The sequence below is a fragment of the Dioscorea cayenensis genome, chromosome 1 (assembly GCF_009730915.1).
Source record: "Dioscorea cayenensis subsp. rotundata cultivar TDr96_F1 chromosome 1, TDr96_F1_v2_PseudoChromosome.rev07_lg8_w22 25.fasta, whole genome shotgun sequence".
In the NCBI taxonomy this organism is placed as follows: domain Eukaryota; kingdom Viridiplantae; phylum Streptophyta; class Magnoliopsida; order Dioscoreales; family Dioscoreaceae; genus Dioscorea; species Dioscorea cayenensis.
Genome location: NC_052471.1, coordinates 2,626,861 through 2,642,860, shown reverse-complemented (window position 1 = coordinate 2,642,860; position 16,000 = coordinate 2,626,861). Strand labels below are relative to the sequence as shown.

The 16,000-nt window shown below is 37.8% G+C and overlaps 3 protein-coding genes across 3 annotated transcripts; 1 reads left to right on the top strand and 2 right to left on the bottom strand.

Annotated features, from left to right (window-relative positions):
• Positions 1 to 419: 419 nt before the first annotated feature.
• Positions 420 to 2,405, top strand: LOC120263384 (msx2-interacting protein-like). The gene is made up of 3 exons (XM_039271264.1): positions 420 to 606; positions 715 to 769; positions 962 to 2,405. The coding sequence occupies exons 1-3, from the start codon at positions 457 to 459 to the stop codon at positions 2,287 to 2,289; spliced, it is 1,533 nt and encodes a 510-aa protein (XP_039127198.1). The 5' UTR covers positions 420 to 456; the 3' UTR covers positions 2,290 to 2,405.
• Positions 2,406 to 2,503: 98 nt separating this feature from the next.
• LOC120263391 (thiosulfate sulfurtransferase 16, chloroplastic-like) lies at positions 2,504 to 4,560 on the bottom strand. Its single transcript, XM_039271275.1, has 7 exons — positions 4,403 to 4,560; positions 4,195 to 4,290; positions 4,005 to 4,115; positions 3,355 to 3,428; positions 2,969 to 3,039; positions 2,833 to 2,886; positions 2,504 to 2,765 (listed from the first exon to the last, which is right to left on the bottom strand). The coding sequence occupies exons 1-7, from the start codon at positions 4,495 to 4,497 to the stop codon at positions 2,691 to 2,693; spliced, it is 576 nt and encodes a 191-aa protein (XP_039127209.1). The 5' UTR covers positions 4,498 to 4,560; the 3' UTR covers positions 2,504 to 2,690.
• A 9,235-nt stretch (positions 4,561 to 13,795) lies between these two features.
• LOC120265066 (mannose-specific lectin-like) lies at positions 13,796 to 14,369 on the bottom strand. Its single transcript, XM_039272988.1, has one exon. It carries the CDS (start codon positions 14,330 to 14,332, stop codon positions 13,811 to 13,813), a length of 522 nt encoding a protein of 173 aa, XP_039128922.1. The 5' UTR covers positions 14,333 to 14,369; the 3' UTR covers positions 13,796 to 13,810.
• Positions 14,370 to 16,000: the final 1,631 nt, after the last annotated feature.

The following is a 16,000-nucleotide window of genomic DNA, read 5'->3' as shown; positions in this document are numbered from 1 at the left end:
AAATCAATCAAAGCAACATCTTAAACAGCTTTTCCATACTTTCACTTCACCCAGACTTTTCTTTTCCAAATATGAAAAAGAAAAAACCAAAGAAATTGTCCTTAAGAAATTCCAAAGCTTTTTAGAAAAAAAAGCCCAAAGCTTAAGAAAAAAAAAATCTTCACTCAAAGCATATATTCTAGCAAACAACACTCTCTTTGCCTTTCAACAAATGCAATGTTTGTCCCTCAAACACAACAAATCCAAGGACCAAAATTGCACAAACCCAAATCTTTCCAGCTAAACTTGTTAATCAAGGATACAAGAAAGAATGCACCAATTTTTCTTTAATCAATTTCTTGTCTTTCACCTTTTACTTTACTCCCTTTTTCTTTTTCTCTTTTTCCTTTTCCATTTATTTATATCTTCTTATCCTCACCTTCAGCTTGTAATCACTGAATCTCTACAACAACCTTAATGGAAGGACAAGTGAAGGTGTATTATGGCAAGCCAATGTTACCAGATGTGTCCAGAGTGCTTGCATGTCTGCATGAGAAGGATATCCAATTCAGGCTTGTTGACATTCATGAAGGTCACCAAATGTCCCCAGGCTTCCTAAACCTCCAAGTAAGTATTATATATATGTGCATACATATGATTCAATCTTCACATTAATCTATTAATCTTTTTATCCTTTGTATCAACTCTTCTCTTCATTTTTTCTATAAAATTAAGGTTTCTACAAGAGCTCCAGTTCCTGGTTTTGAAGATGGAGATACCATTCTTTTCGGTAATCTACTCATTCACACACACACACACACACACACACACACACACATATATATATATATATAAGCTCTGGTATGATGACTCCTTTACAATCATAGGAACATCATACTAGTGCTTATATAGACTTTCATAATATACTAAAATACTAGTTATATTTCAATACTAATTGGTGTTGTTCTTGCGGTGATCACAGAATCGAGAGCGATATGTCGCTATGTTGCAGAAAAATATGCGAAACAAAAGAACCGTTACTTGTTGGGTAGGGATTTACTCGAAAGAGCATCAATAGAACAGTGGTTGAAGTCGGAGGAGCTGAGCTTTGATCCGCCGAGTTGGACCCTCGTCTGCAATTTAGCTTTTGCACCATTCACTAACATCGGCGAGGAAGAAAAATCACAGCTGCTCGAACAAAATGAGAACAAGCTCGCCAAAGTCCTCGATGTATATGACCAAAGGCTCAGTGGTAGTAGGTTCTTGGCAGGCAATGAGTTCACATTGGCTGATCTTTTTCATCTCCCCAACTCACATTACCTTGCAAACTCTGAAGAATGGGGGCATCTTATCAAGTCAAGGAAAAATGTTCGTAGATGGTGGAAGAAAATATCCAATAGACCTTCATGGCAAAAGGTCGTCGAGATACTGAAACAGGTCAATAATGCATCCAAGGAGAAACAGAAAGCTGTTGAGAAGTCAGAAATCCAAACGACGACACACAAAGTACCGATAATCAGGATCGATGATCGTTATCAAGTTTCGACAAATGATAAACAAGTTACAACTTTAACATTATTGAAGGCCGAAGCACCTTATACTCAATCGGAAACAATTGTTATTGATCAACCTGCAATGGCTCCAAGTCCACAAACACAAGAACTAGTTGAGAATCAGCAAGAAGTTCAATCAAATGCAAAGTCTCACCCTCAATCTGATCAAGGTGAAGTTCAGCAAACTCCTCAACCAGTTCAAGCAATTACTTCCACTGAATCACAAATGAGCAGCAAGGTCAATACTTTTAAGTCCGATCAAACACCGGAGTCCACCAAACCTGAATCAAAACCAGAACAAAAGGATGCAAAAGTAAGCACCGAAACTGCATCAAAACCAGAACAAAGGGATGCAAAAGTACAGCAAACTCCTCAAGCAGCTCAAGCAATCACTCCCACTAAATCACAAACGAGCAGCAAGGTTGATACTTATAAGTCTGATCAAACATTGAAGTCCACCCAACCTGCATCAAGACCAGAACAAAAGGATGCAAAAGTAAGTGATGAACAGCCTAAAAAAGAATCAAATGCAAACGCCAAAACTCAATCTGATCAAGTTAAAGTTCAGCAAACTCCTCAACCAGCTCAAGCAATTTCTCGCACTGAATCACAAACAAACAACAAACTTGCTGCTACTAAGTCTGATCAAACACTGAAGTCCGTTGAACCTGCATCAAAACCTGAACAGAAGGATGCAAAAGTAAGAGATGAACAGCCTAACCAAGGATCACCTTCTACGGAAAAACCAGTTCCATGAATAATTACGCTTTTACAAACAATTTGGTCTGCTTACATGCTGTTTTGAAATGATGTATGGCTCCACATACTCTGTATTTTCTCCTTCCATCAGAATGTTTGTTTTTCAGATGTTCATACTTATGTGTGTTTACTATTGATGCACTTTTCATACTATAACTTAAACTGTCTCACACTTCCAGTGAATAAATAATCAGTGAAATACACTGGATCAATTCAAACAACAGTATAACAGAAAATTTATTTGTCAGCATCTTTACACTTATTACTCTCAACCAGAGTTATGTACAACCATGTTGTTTCTCTTGAAAGAGATTGATCATTCATATATACATATATACAGATTGTAATCTTGTTCGACATGAAAGCAAGCAATGTTATATAGCAGACGCAAACAAATTGCTACTGATTGATAGGAAGACGGGTCTGCACCCAAGCTGAATAACCGCCAGCAATGTCAGTGATCCCCGTGAAACCCTGAAAACAACATTTTCAATGAGTTTCTGTCGCAACAAAGATTTAGTTCTGATACTCAACAACTTACGGCCGAACAAAGATCTGCTGCAGCCAGAAGTGACCTTTTACCGCTTTGGCAACCCTGAGAACAATGCATTGATGAGAAAGAGAGAGCTATATAGTATAAGCTAGTAACCGAAAATTCACAAGCAGAACACACTCACAACTATTATCTCATCGTCCTTTCCGAAAACTGATAACACTTCTTCCACAAACTTAGGATTTCTTGCCATTCCTATGTTGTAAAAAGGCAAGAAAATGTATCAGAAAATGAAACATTGAGTGACAAATGAAACTAATACCAAATTCACATGCCAAACAGAGATAATAGCTAATGTCATTATAGATGATCAATTACTACTTAAAAAATAAAATCTTGCATATAAATCAGCAATAGAATGTATCTGTAAAATTATGCACTAAATTGGTACTATGACTTCATAGTTTATACACGAACACTCGAGTACCAACTTCAAGTTCATATTTTTCACAAGGTGATGAAAACATAAGTTTGGCAAAACACTGAAAACAGAGATGAGTCATGCAATACCTGATCCAACCTTGAACATGTAAGGGATATTTACAGCTCCTACAGCATGTCCTGCAATGAATTCATCCACAGTCCTGCAAAAATATATATGGAAAACAAAAAGTGAAATACAAGAGCAAGATCAAACCATAGTGCCCATAAACAACTCCCAAAAAAATTGATAGAGAGACACATGCTTATATATATATTTAGATAAGCAGATATTTAATTAGTCAATGTAGGACTATTATACTTGCAAAGCATAAAAAGAGATGGAGCCATGCATTATAATAAAATAAGGTCAAAATCATTCTTTATTTGATTATTAATGTATTTATTTTAGCTCATTAACTGCACAAATTTGTTCATTAGGATGACATTACCAAACTAAACAAATCTATAAGAGTCAAAATGAATATTAAATTTTTAAAGGAAAAAACAAGCAATAGACTATATTTGAGGATCCACAAGCGACTTTGATCCAATACAAAATAAATAAATAAAATTAAGACTTGCACTTTATGAACTTTTCTATCTCTAAACATATAATATTTTTTATTTAATAATATGATATAAGGTATATATTATACATAAATAACAACACCACAAAGCAAAAAATAGTATAAAATCCTAAACACACACACACATATAAATATATGTTGTAACAATACCTGACATCCAAGTAGCGGTGGCCTGCCTGAAGAAGCTCATGAGCCACCCTAACCGGCACCGAACTTGGAACGGCAACAGCTTGCCGGACTTCATCCTCCTCCCCAACCAACCTAACATTCAGAGAATCCAACAACACTTAATAAGAATCTATCACCAAAAAACAAATAGAAAAGAAAACTCCATCACCACCTTGAGAAACTCCTACGCCCATTATTAGCAGCCCTGGGAACACCATAAGGTTGCCTCAACACAGCAAGCACCAACTTAGACTTTGTTGGTAAATCCCTGCAAGAATCAAGAAATTAAAATTTGTTTTTTTTTTTTTAAAAGAAAAGAAACAAGTAGATCAGGAAATGTTTAGATAGGAAATTAACAGCAAACAGCAAACAGATATAACCTCTTAAAGATGAATGGGTGTGGCAAAGCAGGAGGGAGAAGAAGAGGAGAGAAACGAGAAGCAAGCCAAGGAGTAGAAGGAGAGGAAGAAGTCATGGTTTGAGGATGAAGTGGGAACCTGAAAAAGGAAAGAAGAGTGAGAAGAGGAGAAGGGTTGGTTGGTGTGCTTATATGGTTTTGGATAAAGCTTCATTCTCCTTGTTTGGACCTGGACGGTTGCCAGGACTCAGGGTTGCCACGTAAGCAACTGGAAATGGATGTTATTTTGGAACTTGGTTCATGAATTAAAGTTTTGGCACGAGGTTCTATCATCTATGAGATAGATGCTTATTCACCAATCCTATCCATTAGTTGGGTGGGTTGGGCTCTTGACGTGTCACAAACGATGCGGTTGGAAACAATTGGGCCACATCCATTATTATAATAATATATATTTACAAACGGTGCATTTTCTTTCTTTTATTTATTTATAATATCTTTTAAAAATAGAGATTTTAAAAATTAATTAAATGAAAATTAATAATTTATTTATAATATCTTTTCTATGTAAAGATCTCGTACGTCTCGAAATTCAAAAAAGCAATTCAAATTTTCAAGTTTCGCGGCTGAAATAACTAAAAACAGCCGATTCAATGATGTGGAGTTTGAAGCTCTTCCTTGTGTGCCTCTTCATCATGATCGCTGACATGGTTGGAGGTGTTGTAGGAATATACCTGATAAGGCTCTACAAAAGGTAATGGGAAGCATGAACCCCATCCCCGAAGATCAACGGCGGTGAGGATCTTCAATTTCCTGCGTGGATATGAGATTCCTTGGAAGCTCTCGCGATGGCTCTGGTGGTGCTTACGATGGTCATGGTAGCTCTCGGTACTTTCGCGGAGGAGCTCGTGGGGGTTACCGTGGTGGATCTAGAAGGGGTGCTCGTTCTTTCGTTGCAAACTCTGGATCCTCTAGGCCGGATCTTACCACTAACCCACAATATTCTTCCGCTTTGTCTGGATTTCAAAGTTTCCCAGTGAGGGAAGGCGTATCTTATCTTTCAGCTGCGTGGCACATTCGCCTCCGTCTTTGGAGGCCAATCCTTCTTCTCTCATTGTCCCCTGCTGCGAGTCAACCTCCTTCGAGCGTCGCTCGCCGGGATTCCGCGAAGTTTGTAAAAAAATGCCTTAGACCTGGCCATAAATCTGAGGGATTGTAGACATCTACTCACTTGTAGGCGCTGCTACGGAGCTGGTCATCTTGCTATCAGGTGCCCGTTTCGCTCTTCTCCACATTATCCTGACACCAAGAAAGCTAGAATCAGATCCAAAAACTTTCCTCCGGCCAACTCCTCGGAACTCAAGCCCCTTCTTCATGTTCCAGTCGGATCTTCTTCTTCTTCTTATCGCGTTTCGTTGCCCATCACTGAAGCCATCCTTAAATCCAAGGATGATCTCAAAAAAATGATCATTATTCGTGTAATATCTGGCAATGCAAGTGTGAAGTCTCTCCATGACTGTCTTCCACAATGCCTGAGCAGCGCCCTTTGTGAACATATCACTCCTTTTGCAGACGATTTTGTCCTTACAATGGCATCAGCTAGAGATGCCACCACGGTTGTTAAGAGAAGTCCTTTGTCTCTGAACACATCTCTTGGCCATTGCAAAAATTAGCTTCTCTCTCGGACGGCCGAGTTTGGTTCGCTTGACGTTCTTTGCTGGGAAGCTTCTAACTGGATCGGACTAACTAACCTCCCACTCCATTGTTGGAATTGGGACTCAATTGTTGATGTGCTTCGACGATTGGAGACTTAATTTATGTTCAAAAGAAAGAGCACATTTCCCTCGAACATTTGAGAACTCTGATTAGACTTAGTAAATCGATCAGCTTCCCGTTAGAAGTCACAGTGGATGTTGGTGTTCGAAGCTTCAGAGTGAAACTAGAAGACGATGGGACTCATGTGCTTCGATCGAAGGTCATTCGAGGGCCCGGTGACCCATAAATCCTCTCAAAGCAGTGCTGGGATAATCCCAGCTCTCTACCTTGGCTCCATTACCCCGCAGCTCTCTTCGTCCATCCAAAGCTGACAAAGGTAAAGGGACTCTTTTACAATCTCCCGTCGATGATAATCCCGGCGAGACCGTTGAGCATAGCTCCGGTCTTGGCCATCCGACGAGGATTGATTGTTGTAATTCTCTGGGAGCTAAACCACAACCTTCCGGTGATCGGAAGCTGACCGGATACATTGGTTCTTCGTCGGTTTTTCGTGAGAAACCCGATGACGGAGATCTGCTTGTTGCCATGCGAGTGGCAAAGGGTTGATCGAGTCGTTCTTTGGTCGTGGGTTTGCCTCGAGATAGGGATTCTGAAATACAATTTGGAACCATGCATACGTCCCTCTTGCATGGTGAGAACATCTCCCTGGATTCCCGTGCTACCTCACATGATCCCACGATCAAATCCCGAGAAGAGAATCCCACTCACTCACTTCCTCGGGATCAGATTTCTGATCAGATCTCTCCCATTATTTCTGATCAGGTGCCTTGTGATAAGCTTTCTTCTCACACAACGGAGAGCTTGCCTCGAGATTCTCATATCATTGATCACTCATTCACTGATGATTTAATGCCTCAAGATATGCAATCCACTGATGATTTAATGCTTCTAGATAGGCAATCAACTGATGATTTTTTGCCTCAAGATAAGCAATCTTCAGATTTAACACATCCTCCTCTTAAAAAAATCCATTGCCTCGTGATTGGCTTCCCTACTCCAACCATTTTGGAGCCCATTAAATCAGCTAATTCTGATCTTGGAAACACTTCCTCCTCTTCAAAAAATGATTATGTGATCCCTATCCTACCGAGACACATCCACAGGGGGAATCTCCCCATTCACTTGGAACTTCTTCCCCGACTATCCCAATTCCGAGTTGGGTATAAATGGATTTTTTTATTCATGGTGGGTCGGACCTTGATTCCAAGTATCAACTCCGGGACAAATTCTACACTCAAGACCCCTCACCCCAAGGCGTCTCTTTAGAGGATCCCTCTGATGAAGAACTTCTTGATTGGGGCGATGATGAGGACATTCTTGAGAATGAAATTGCTGATGATGACATCCTTCTAGAAGATGAATATCTCAGTCACACTGATCAAATTGTTCAACCACCTGACACAGAAGATGAGATGATGCCTGATGCTTTATCCTTCTCCACTGCAGCTGATATTGCTTCAGAAGAAACTGGTACAATGGGAAATACTCCAGACTTACAGCCAATTGTACCGAAGCAAATTAGAAGAAGCGACAGGCCCAAGAAACCTTCTGGGCGTTGGAACGAAGAAGCAGGTTTTGTCCCACATCCGCCTAGATCTTCAAAGAAGAAAATACCTGATGATCCACGAGAAGGTACGCCTAACCTCATTAACTCGGTTTTTCTCTTCTTGGGATCGATGCTCAACTTATTAATTATAGCAACTCTTGTGGCATTAAATTCCTTGGATCTCCTAATCATAAATCCAAATGCCTAGAAAAAATTCTCTCGGTTGAAAAGAAAAGAACCTCTAATCGCCCTGGATCTCCTCCGAGATCAACTGCTAGTTCTACTTGTTTCTTATGAAAATTCTAAGCTGGAACATTAGAGGTCTTGGCAGACCCTCAAAACGCCACCTAGTTAAAGATGTCATTTTATCTTCACAAGTAGACATAGCTTGTCTTCAGGAATCCAAACTTCTTGATCTCCATTGTTCCACTTGGAGATCGATTGGTGGTAAGCGCCTAGATACCTTTGATTTCTTACCGGCACTTGAATGCTACTTTGGAGGTATTATTGTTGCACGGGGACGACTCCCAAGTTTTTTTGGAACCCTATTTCATAAAGGGTCATTCTCCATCACTATTAAATTTTTCCAACGAGTTAACAACTCTATCACGGGCTTGTACCAGTGTTTATAGCCCAAACTCTCGTTCCACTAGATCTGATTTCTGGAATGAACTCCGTTATTTAAGAAATCTCATCACTATTCCTTGGGTGATCTGTGGAGACTTCAATACTGTGTTCACTCTTGATGATAAAAATAATGGTATTTTCAACCCTAGGGACATCTCCATCTCTCAAAACATACTTTGCGAACTTAATCTCATTGACCCTCCCATTATCGGGAGAAAAATTTACTGGACCAATGGTCAAGCTGATCCCATTTGGATTCGTTTAGACCGATTCTTGTACTCTCATAATTGGCCTTCCTTATTCCCCAGATCTTCTCAACTTGCTCTCCCCGAGTGGATCCGATCATTCTCCTATTTGTCTCGATTTCGGAGATCATCTTTTTGCGATCCCGACTTTTTTTAGAGTTGAGAAATTCGGTACACCAACCCTCAATTAGAATCCCTTATTCGGGGAGTGGTGGATGGAAATTAACCCCTACTTGGGTCCGGAGACTTACATCCTATCCAAAAAAACTATCTCATTTAAAAAGCCAATCTTAGCCTTTGGTCAAAGAATACATTTGATGCTTCAAATCTCCTTAAGAAAAAAATTTACTAGCTGAATTAAACTCCCTTGACACCATTGGCGAAAGTAGAATTCTCTCGGTGGATGAATCCAATCGCCTATCCCAAATTCGATCGGAGCTCTACTCTATTCTAAATCAGGAGGAAATTCTATGGAAGCGAGATCCGAGAATCACTTGGCTTAAAGAGGGGGATCTAAACACAAAATTCTTTCACCAATTTGCTAATGGCAGAAAAAACAAAAATCATATTCCTCGCATTCGCCATAACAGCCACTGGACTGAAGCTTCTGACCGTAACCAGCAATCTCTCTCCGAGGCATCCCTACGAATCAAGCGCTCTCTCAATTTTCTTAGTGCCAGAGTCTCCACTCATTCTGGCGATCAAGATCCAGATGTAGCACAGGAGTAGTCCCTACACCTATCTGATTGGACAGGCCTGATGATCCAGACGGTGTTTTTCGTCTGTCCAGCTTTTATCTTTGGCTTTTCCTCGTTTTCTCGTACGTTGTTGTTATGTTGTACTTAGTTTTGTTCCTCACCTCTGGTGAGAGGACTGTTCTACTGTTTCCTTTGCTATTTCAATAAAGTTGTGGTTTATCCACATTTTTCAAAAAGTTTCGTGGCTGAGGGTTTCTCTTCGGTTCTCCGATTCCTCTCTTCTTTGATCGAGGAAGAGCTCCGGTGAGATGGATGTCACCGCTGCGGGGATGGGGGCCTAGATTGTAGTTTGACAAGCTCATTGCGTTCCAAGTTCTTGATTCAAAAACCTTATTTTTTTTTTCTCGATTTCGATTTGCTCTTTTCGGCTTGCTTTGGTGATTTTTGTTGGGTTCAGCCCATTTGTGGTCTAGAAGAATAAAATTGGATTCAACCTAATACTTAATGAAAAAAAAACCTACATCAACAGTGAATAAAATTGGATTCCCACTTAGCATAGACATACTGTAATTAGAGAGAATTATAAGTAAGCATAGACATAGGGTTCTTTGGAAACCCCGTCTCTCTCAATTCTCTCGGGTGAGCTAATAAGTATCTCCATGCTCTTTGCAATTATGTGGATTAGATTTTAGAAAAATCTCATCACGTACTCTGTATTTAGATTAGGGATAATCTCTCCTCATAAGAAAGATTACATATTTAAGAGATTCTTATTAGCCCAAAGTGAGGTTTTGTAGAGTGTTGATGCGATTGTGTGGATGATTGTATCAACTCTGCACCAATTCATTTACTCTTCACTCTCTACCGAGGGTTTAGTATATTTCAGAAAACCTCTCTGTTAGTGCAACCACACTATTTAATTGGCATGATTTTGACACATAGTCAAGATGATGTGGGAACTATGGTGACAAGACATAATTGATGACATGGAGAGCATGGTGACATGGCAAGGAGTCTTGGCTTGCAAGGCAAACATCTTGAAGATCTTGGTGGAGCTATTTTTAGTAAGTCTATAACATGGAGGAGATTTGATTGAAGACTATGTATGGTGAAGCTTAATTAAAGAAAGATCTATTCATGGTGTGAATGAAGATTAATTGAAGATATGATTTGAAGAATCCTTGATGAGGATTGATTGAAGTCTATTGAAGCCAATATTTGAGGACCAAACTTTGGTGAATTGAAGATCAAGTTTGGAGAATCTTTGAAGACCAAATCTAGGTGAATTGAAGACTAAGTTTGGCAAGTTTCATGGAAGACGCACAAGGACGTGCGGCCCTTGCGAGGGGACTGCGTGATGAGGAGCTGAGGAGGTAGGCTAGTTGCCGGCAATCGGGATCGGGAGATTTGGCTGCATCAACACGGACTAAGCATGACCGGGAGGTTGATGGGTCTTGAGGTCGTCCACAACGTAACCAGAACTCAGTCAAGTCAGCAGTCAGGGCCATGTTGCAATTCATGTTACAACAGGAGTTGCAACAGCTAATTTCGACAGGTTTTTAAATTAGTAGCCGCGGAGATTCTAAAAGAGGTATGTGCTATATTTGGGACGTTGAGGCGTCTATATAAGCTACCTTGCTCGTAGATTGTAAGTGTGACTCTTGGGTAACTCTTGGAGGAGAGTGGGGGAGCACTAGACAATCTAGAGAGGGTAGTGTTCTTTATTGTTGAGTGAGTGAGTGACAAGTGGTTTGTACTTATGTATTTTCACCTCTTTTAGTGGATTGTTCTTCTTCGAACTGGGTTACCAATCTTGTGTGTCTCCTTCTTGCTTGGTTTGTGTGAGTTTTTTTCTTTGATTATTGTGAGTGTTCACTAAACCACAAACCACATCGCTGGAATTAACACTCTCAGTTCAAATAGGATTGCATACCTAGACAATTTTTGTCCTGCACTTATAGAACAGTAGAGGGATGCTATGCTTAGACATCGTTTCTTCCCCTGATTTCCCTTCTGCTTTATTTCTTATTTCTTGTTTTTACTTTCTCTTGTTCATACACACATCACTCGATCAATTAGGCTAACTTTCAGAACTAGGGGAACTACTAGTATTCTCATTCTTCCCTGTGGGCCGACATCCCACTTTTTAGCATTGTATTACACAATCATCACTTACACTGTTAGTGGTGGAACTAGAACTTATCGGTAAGGAAGAAGGTGGGGGGGAGGGGGGGGCTGAAGTCAAAGTTTAAAATATTATCTATAGTAGAAAAATAATATAACTACAATTTGAATATACATACAGTGAAAAAAAAACCATGAACTACAATTTAAAAGACCATGAATATTCATAAATTTTTATTGAAAATTTGAAATTTTAATGCCACATTATCAACTTAATTTTTTCCTTAAATTTTTATAAAATTTTAAAATTTTGGTAACTTTTTGAAAATAAGAAAGCTTGTTTTTAATTACTAAAAGTATCAAAAACTTAACATTGCAACCCATTATCAACTTAATTTTTTAAAATTATTAAATTATTTTTATAAATTTTATTAATATTATTCATAAAGTTTTATCGAAAATTTGAAATTTTAATGCCACATTATGAATATAATTTTTTATCTTAATTTCTTTTAAAATTTAAAATTTCAGCAACTTTTGAAAAACTTAACATTGCAACCAATGGGATTCGAATCAGGGTGGGCTCTAATCATCCAATTCCAACCACTCACGCATACTGACTGACATTACATGATGGCTAAATCCAAACAAAACATTATCAAACATTTATATATATATATATATATATATATATATATATATATAATTCCTTCATGGGTGCCAGAGGGCAGCCTCACCGAAGCTGAAGGGGGCTGAAGCCCCCGCTCGCCCCCCTTGGTTCCTCCATTGCGATACACTTGTGTCCCTATCAATTGCTGTGAGTAAATTGGAATTTTCTTATAGTGCTCGTTTTAGCTCTTGATTGCTTCATTTTGCTCTCTCTCTCTCTCTTTCTCTCTCTCTCTTTTTAACACTACCCAGTATCAGAAAATACAATTTTCACCATGTTTAGTACCATTTTCCATAAAAATACTCTAATACATGTCGAATAAGTGTACAAAATAATATTAAATAATGTATAAATGTACACTTATATATCACATCTATGATCTAGGGCATCATAGAAGCTATCGAGGCGAGTTCTTGAAAATGTTTATGGAAGATTCATCAGCAAGAGCGAGTTTAATGTTTTCATTTAAATTCTTCGCATTGATTGGATTATATGATCATCTTTCCCTAATGGAGAAATAAACTTCTTGGTGTTTGAGAATTGATAGAACCTAGGGTTTACTTTTGATGACAATGGTTGTAGATTTTGAAACTTATATCAATTGATCTATTGTAATACTTTGTTGTTGAATTTAATTGTGCCTTATTTCTTGTCTTGAACTCAATCATAGCGAAAGCTGGGAGTATCATGATTGATAGATGTACTTGCGTAACGAATCGAGAGATCCACTTTGTATAGACATACCACAATTGAATGAAACCATGAATCCACCTAAAAACAGGGCACTTCTTCGAGACTTAGATTTCTCTTCCAATAGTTCTTCTGAGTGAGTTGACGTTAGGATTCCAATCGTAATGCAATCGTAGAAAGCGAGTATTAGGAAGGCATTCCAATCTTGCTTTGCACAGTATTAGGGTCAATGGTCTCGAGAGAGGGATTGGCTGCTCACTAAATCCATGTTATCTTTAGATAGAGTTCACCGAGTGCAATGCAATCATAAGATAGTCTGTATCAGCACTGTATGGGACTACTTATTGTTCACTTTGAGAAAATGGGCAATATGATTTAGGAACTCTCTTGATTTAACTGTATAGCAAAATCTAGTGCAATATTTTCAGGAGCTTAATCAAACCCTACGGGAAATCTAAACCCGAACACCTTTCTTTTATACTTGACTTGCCATGATTTTATTTTGGCTTTAGTTTTTAGCTTATGTTCTAGATTTAATACTTACGACTAATATTAGGCTAATTGATAAGCTGTGAATTAGTACTACTCTCTACTTCTTCATGGATCGACAACCTTGCTTTTAGCACATTATATTAATTCATCGGTACATGTACTTGCGTTTCATAGATGACATTAGTCCCTATCATCTTATCAATAGGGATAAACACATTACAAAGAGGACTCATTGCTAATAGGTAAAGAGGTCATTGGCTTATTATTATTATTATTAGTTGTGGTAGCAGTGAATGCATTCTGCTGCAGCACAATCTAGACTTGGAAGGAGCGAGCATTGAAGAAGAAGTTGGAAGGCATATATAGGATGCAGCACAATATCAGCACATGATATTTGGCACAAGCTAGCTAGATATTTATCATTACCAATAGCAACAGTAGAAACTAGCTAGCTAGACAAGCCGAATAGATATGTAATACAAGGCGGGCCAACTTATTATAACTTGCGCATGCATGAACCACGACAAAATGCGCTTATTTTACCGCACAGCAGGCTTCAGCATCACTTGTTGACTACCATGGCAATGCGTGCAGCCTTAGCTCCTGCTGTAGTTTTGTTAGCAGGCAAAGCACCAAAGATGGTGGCCTTACTTTGGATGAACATATCACCAGAGACGCCAGTACTCTTGTACGTGTTGGTTGCCCACAGTGCACCACCATAGATGACGACGTTGCGATCTTTCTGGAGGATTAGAACGTAGTTGCCTTGTCCCACGTTGGTGTTGCTTGCCCACACAGCATTGTTGTTTTTGTCATAAATGACCAGGTTACCATCACTCTGCAGAATGACATAGCAGTGGGTGCCTCGGCCGTAAGTGCCGGAAGCCCATATTGCGTTGCCATTGTCATACTCGACCAGGTTGCAGTCAGACTGCATAATGAAAGTGTAGCTCGCATAGTGCAAGGCTTCCCCGGACTTGAGGGATTCCCCAGAGTAAAGTATGAAGTTTGCCATGCAGCAAAGAGGAGAAGCAACAAGTAGCAGGGCCAGAGAGAGGGAAGCAAATGCTCTTGGGATAGCCATATATATTAGTGTAGTAAACTGAGGACACTAGCTCAACTTATACAACTGGAATGAATGGCTTGCTCTTTCCTTTGGCCTCTATTTATAGATAGATGCCCAAGTAGTTTTCACTGCCATTTCATTCACTTATTAATTTCTACCATAATTAATCCTATAGTTAAATCTATGGTTGTGTTAGAATTTATTATGTATTTAGGCCAACGCAGGTCCCCTGTTTGTTGATTTCAAACCCAGTTTAATTAGATGCATGATTGACGATCGATTGATGCGGATGCATACAATTAATATATACATTGAATTGAATAAGGGATCACTTACCGAGTTCATGTTCATTTTTGTGGATGAAAATAAATGACAAGAGGGATAGGCTTGTCCATTCTTTATCTCTAAATTTTAATATTTCACACTTGATAAACGGGATATATATGACAATTGGTACTAGAACCTATAATTATTTTCGCCAACTTTCCCATTGCGCCACATTCAAATTGGATCTCATAATAGCATATTCCAGGAGCTAGTGTAGTCAACTAATTTTTTTATTAGATTTGTTTACGGTTAATTAATTGCTAAAAATACTGTGAATCTATATCTATCGGTGCATTAAATTAAACAAGTCTGAATTTTGCTGGTATAAATATTTCATGTTAGTTTAAACTTAATTTTCTTTTAAATTATCTTCATGATAAGATAAAATTTTATATATAAGATAAAATCATCTAAATCCATGTTAATTATAATCACATTTTGTCAATAATTTACTTTAAAATTAAAAATAAAGTTAATATTTTGATAAAAAATGTATATATATATATATATATCAACACCATGTCCCTCTGATCTATTGTCAAGTATTGAAATTAGTCTATTTGGGGTTTGAGGTGAAATTATACATCTAACTAACAATCTACTTATTCAAAGTACCATAGTTAAAGATATATATCCTTTCTTAAGAATTTATCTATGTAATAAAAAATATTATCTCCATATATAGTATATTATATTAAATTTCCTAAAATCTTATAAAATAAACAAGTTGATATAAGCCAGTGATATAAACCTTTTAAATGGCTTATGAATATATATATATATATAGTTTATTTTGAGTTTGTGGAAATTTTTGTATATGTTAGGAACATAAGCTTGCCAAAATTTTAGGGAACACCATAATATTTAAAAATAAAAAATACTTCTTATCATATTCAAGCGTTATATATATGAGGCCCCATCATTCAGAGATGTTAGCAGATTCCCCCTACTCCCCCGCTTCCCCATTCTGTTTCTCTATTACTTTTTATATCTATAGTTTTAGATGTTTATAGATGATTTATTATATATATATATATATATATCAAATAAACCAATTCATCAAGTTCATAGAAATTAAAAACCCATTGTACATTAAAGTAATAATTAAAAATATAATGCTAACAACATATATATGACCTATACTTCGCTTTATCTAATTAATTTATATTTTATAAAACTAAAAATAGTCTATTTCTTTAGAAGTTATAATTTTTAAATTAATATACAATAAGCAATATGGAAATAAATAATTTATTTTCAAGAAGAATCTTCTCATGTGTTTGAAGATTTTGGAGAAATAATGTATCCTCCCGATAGATCATATCCAATACAATATGAACCGCTATCAACAATGTGGTT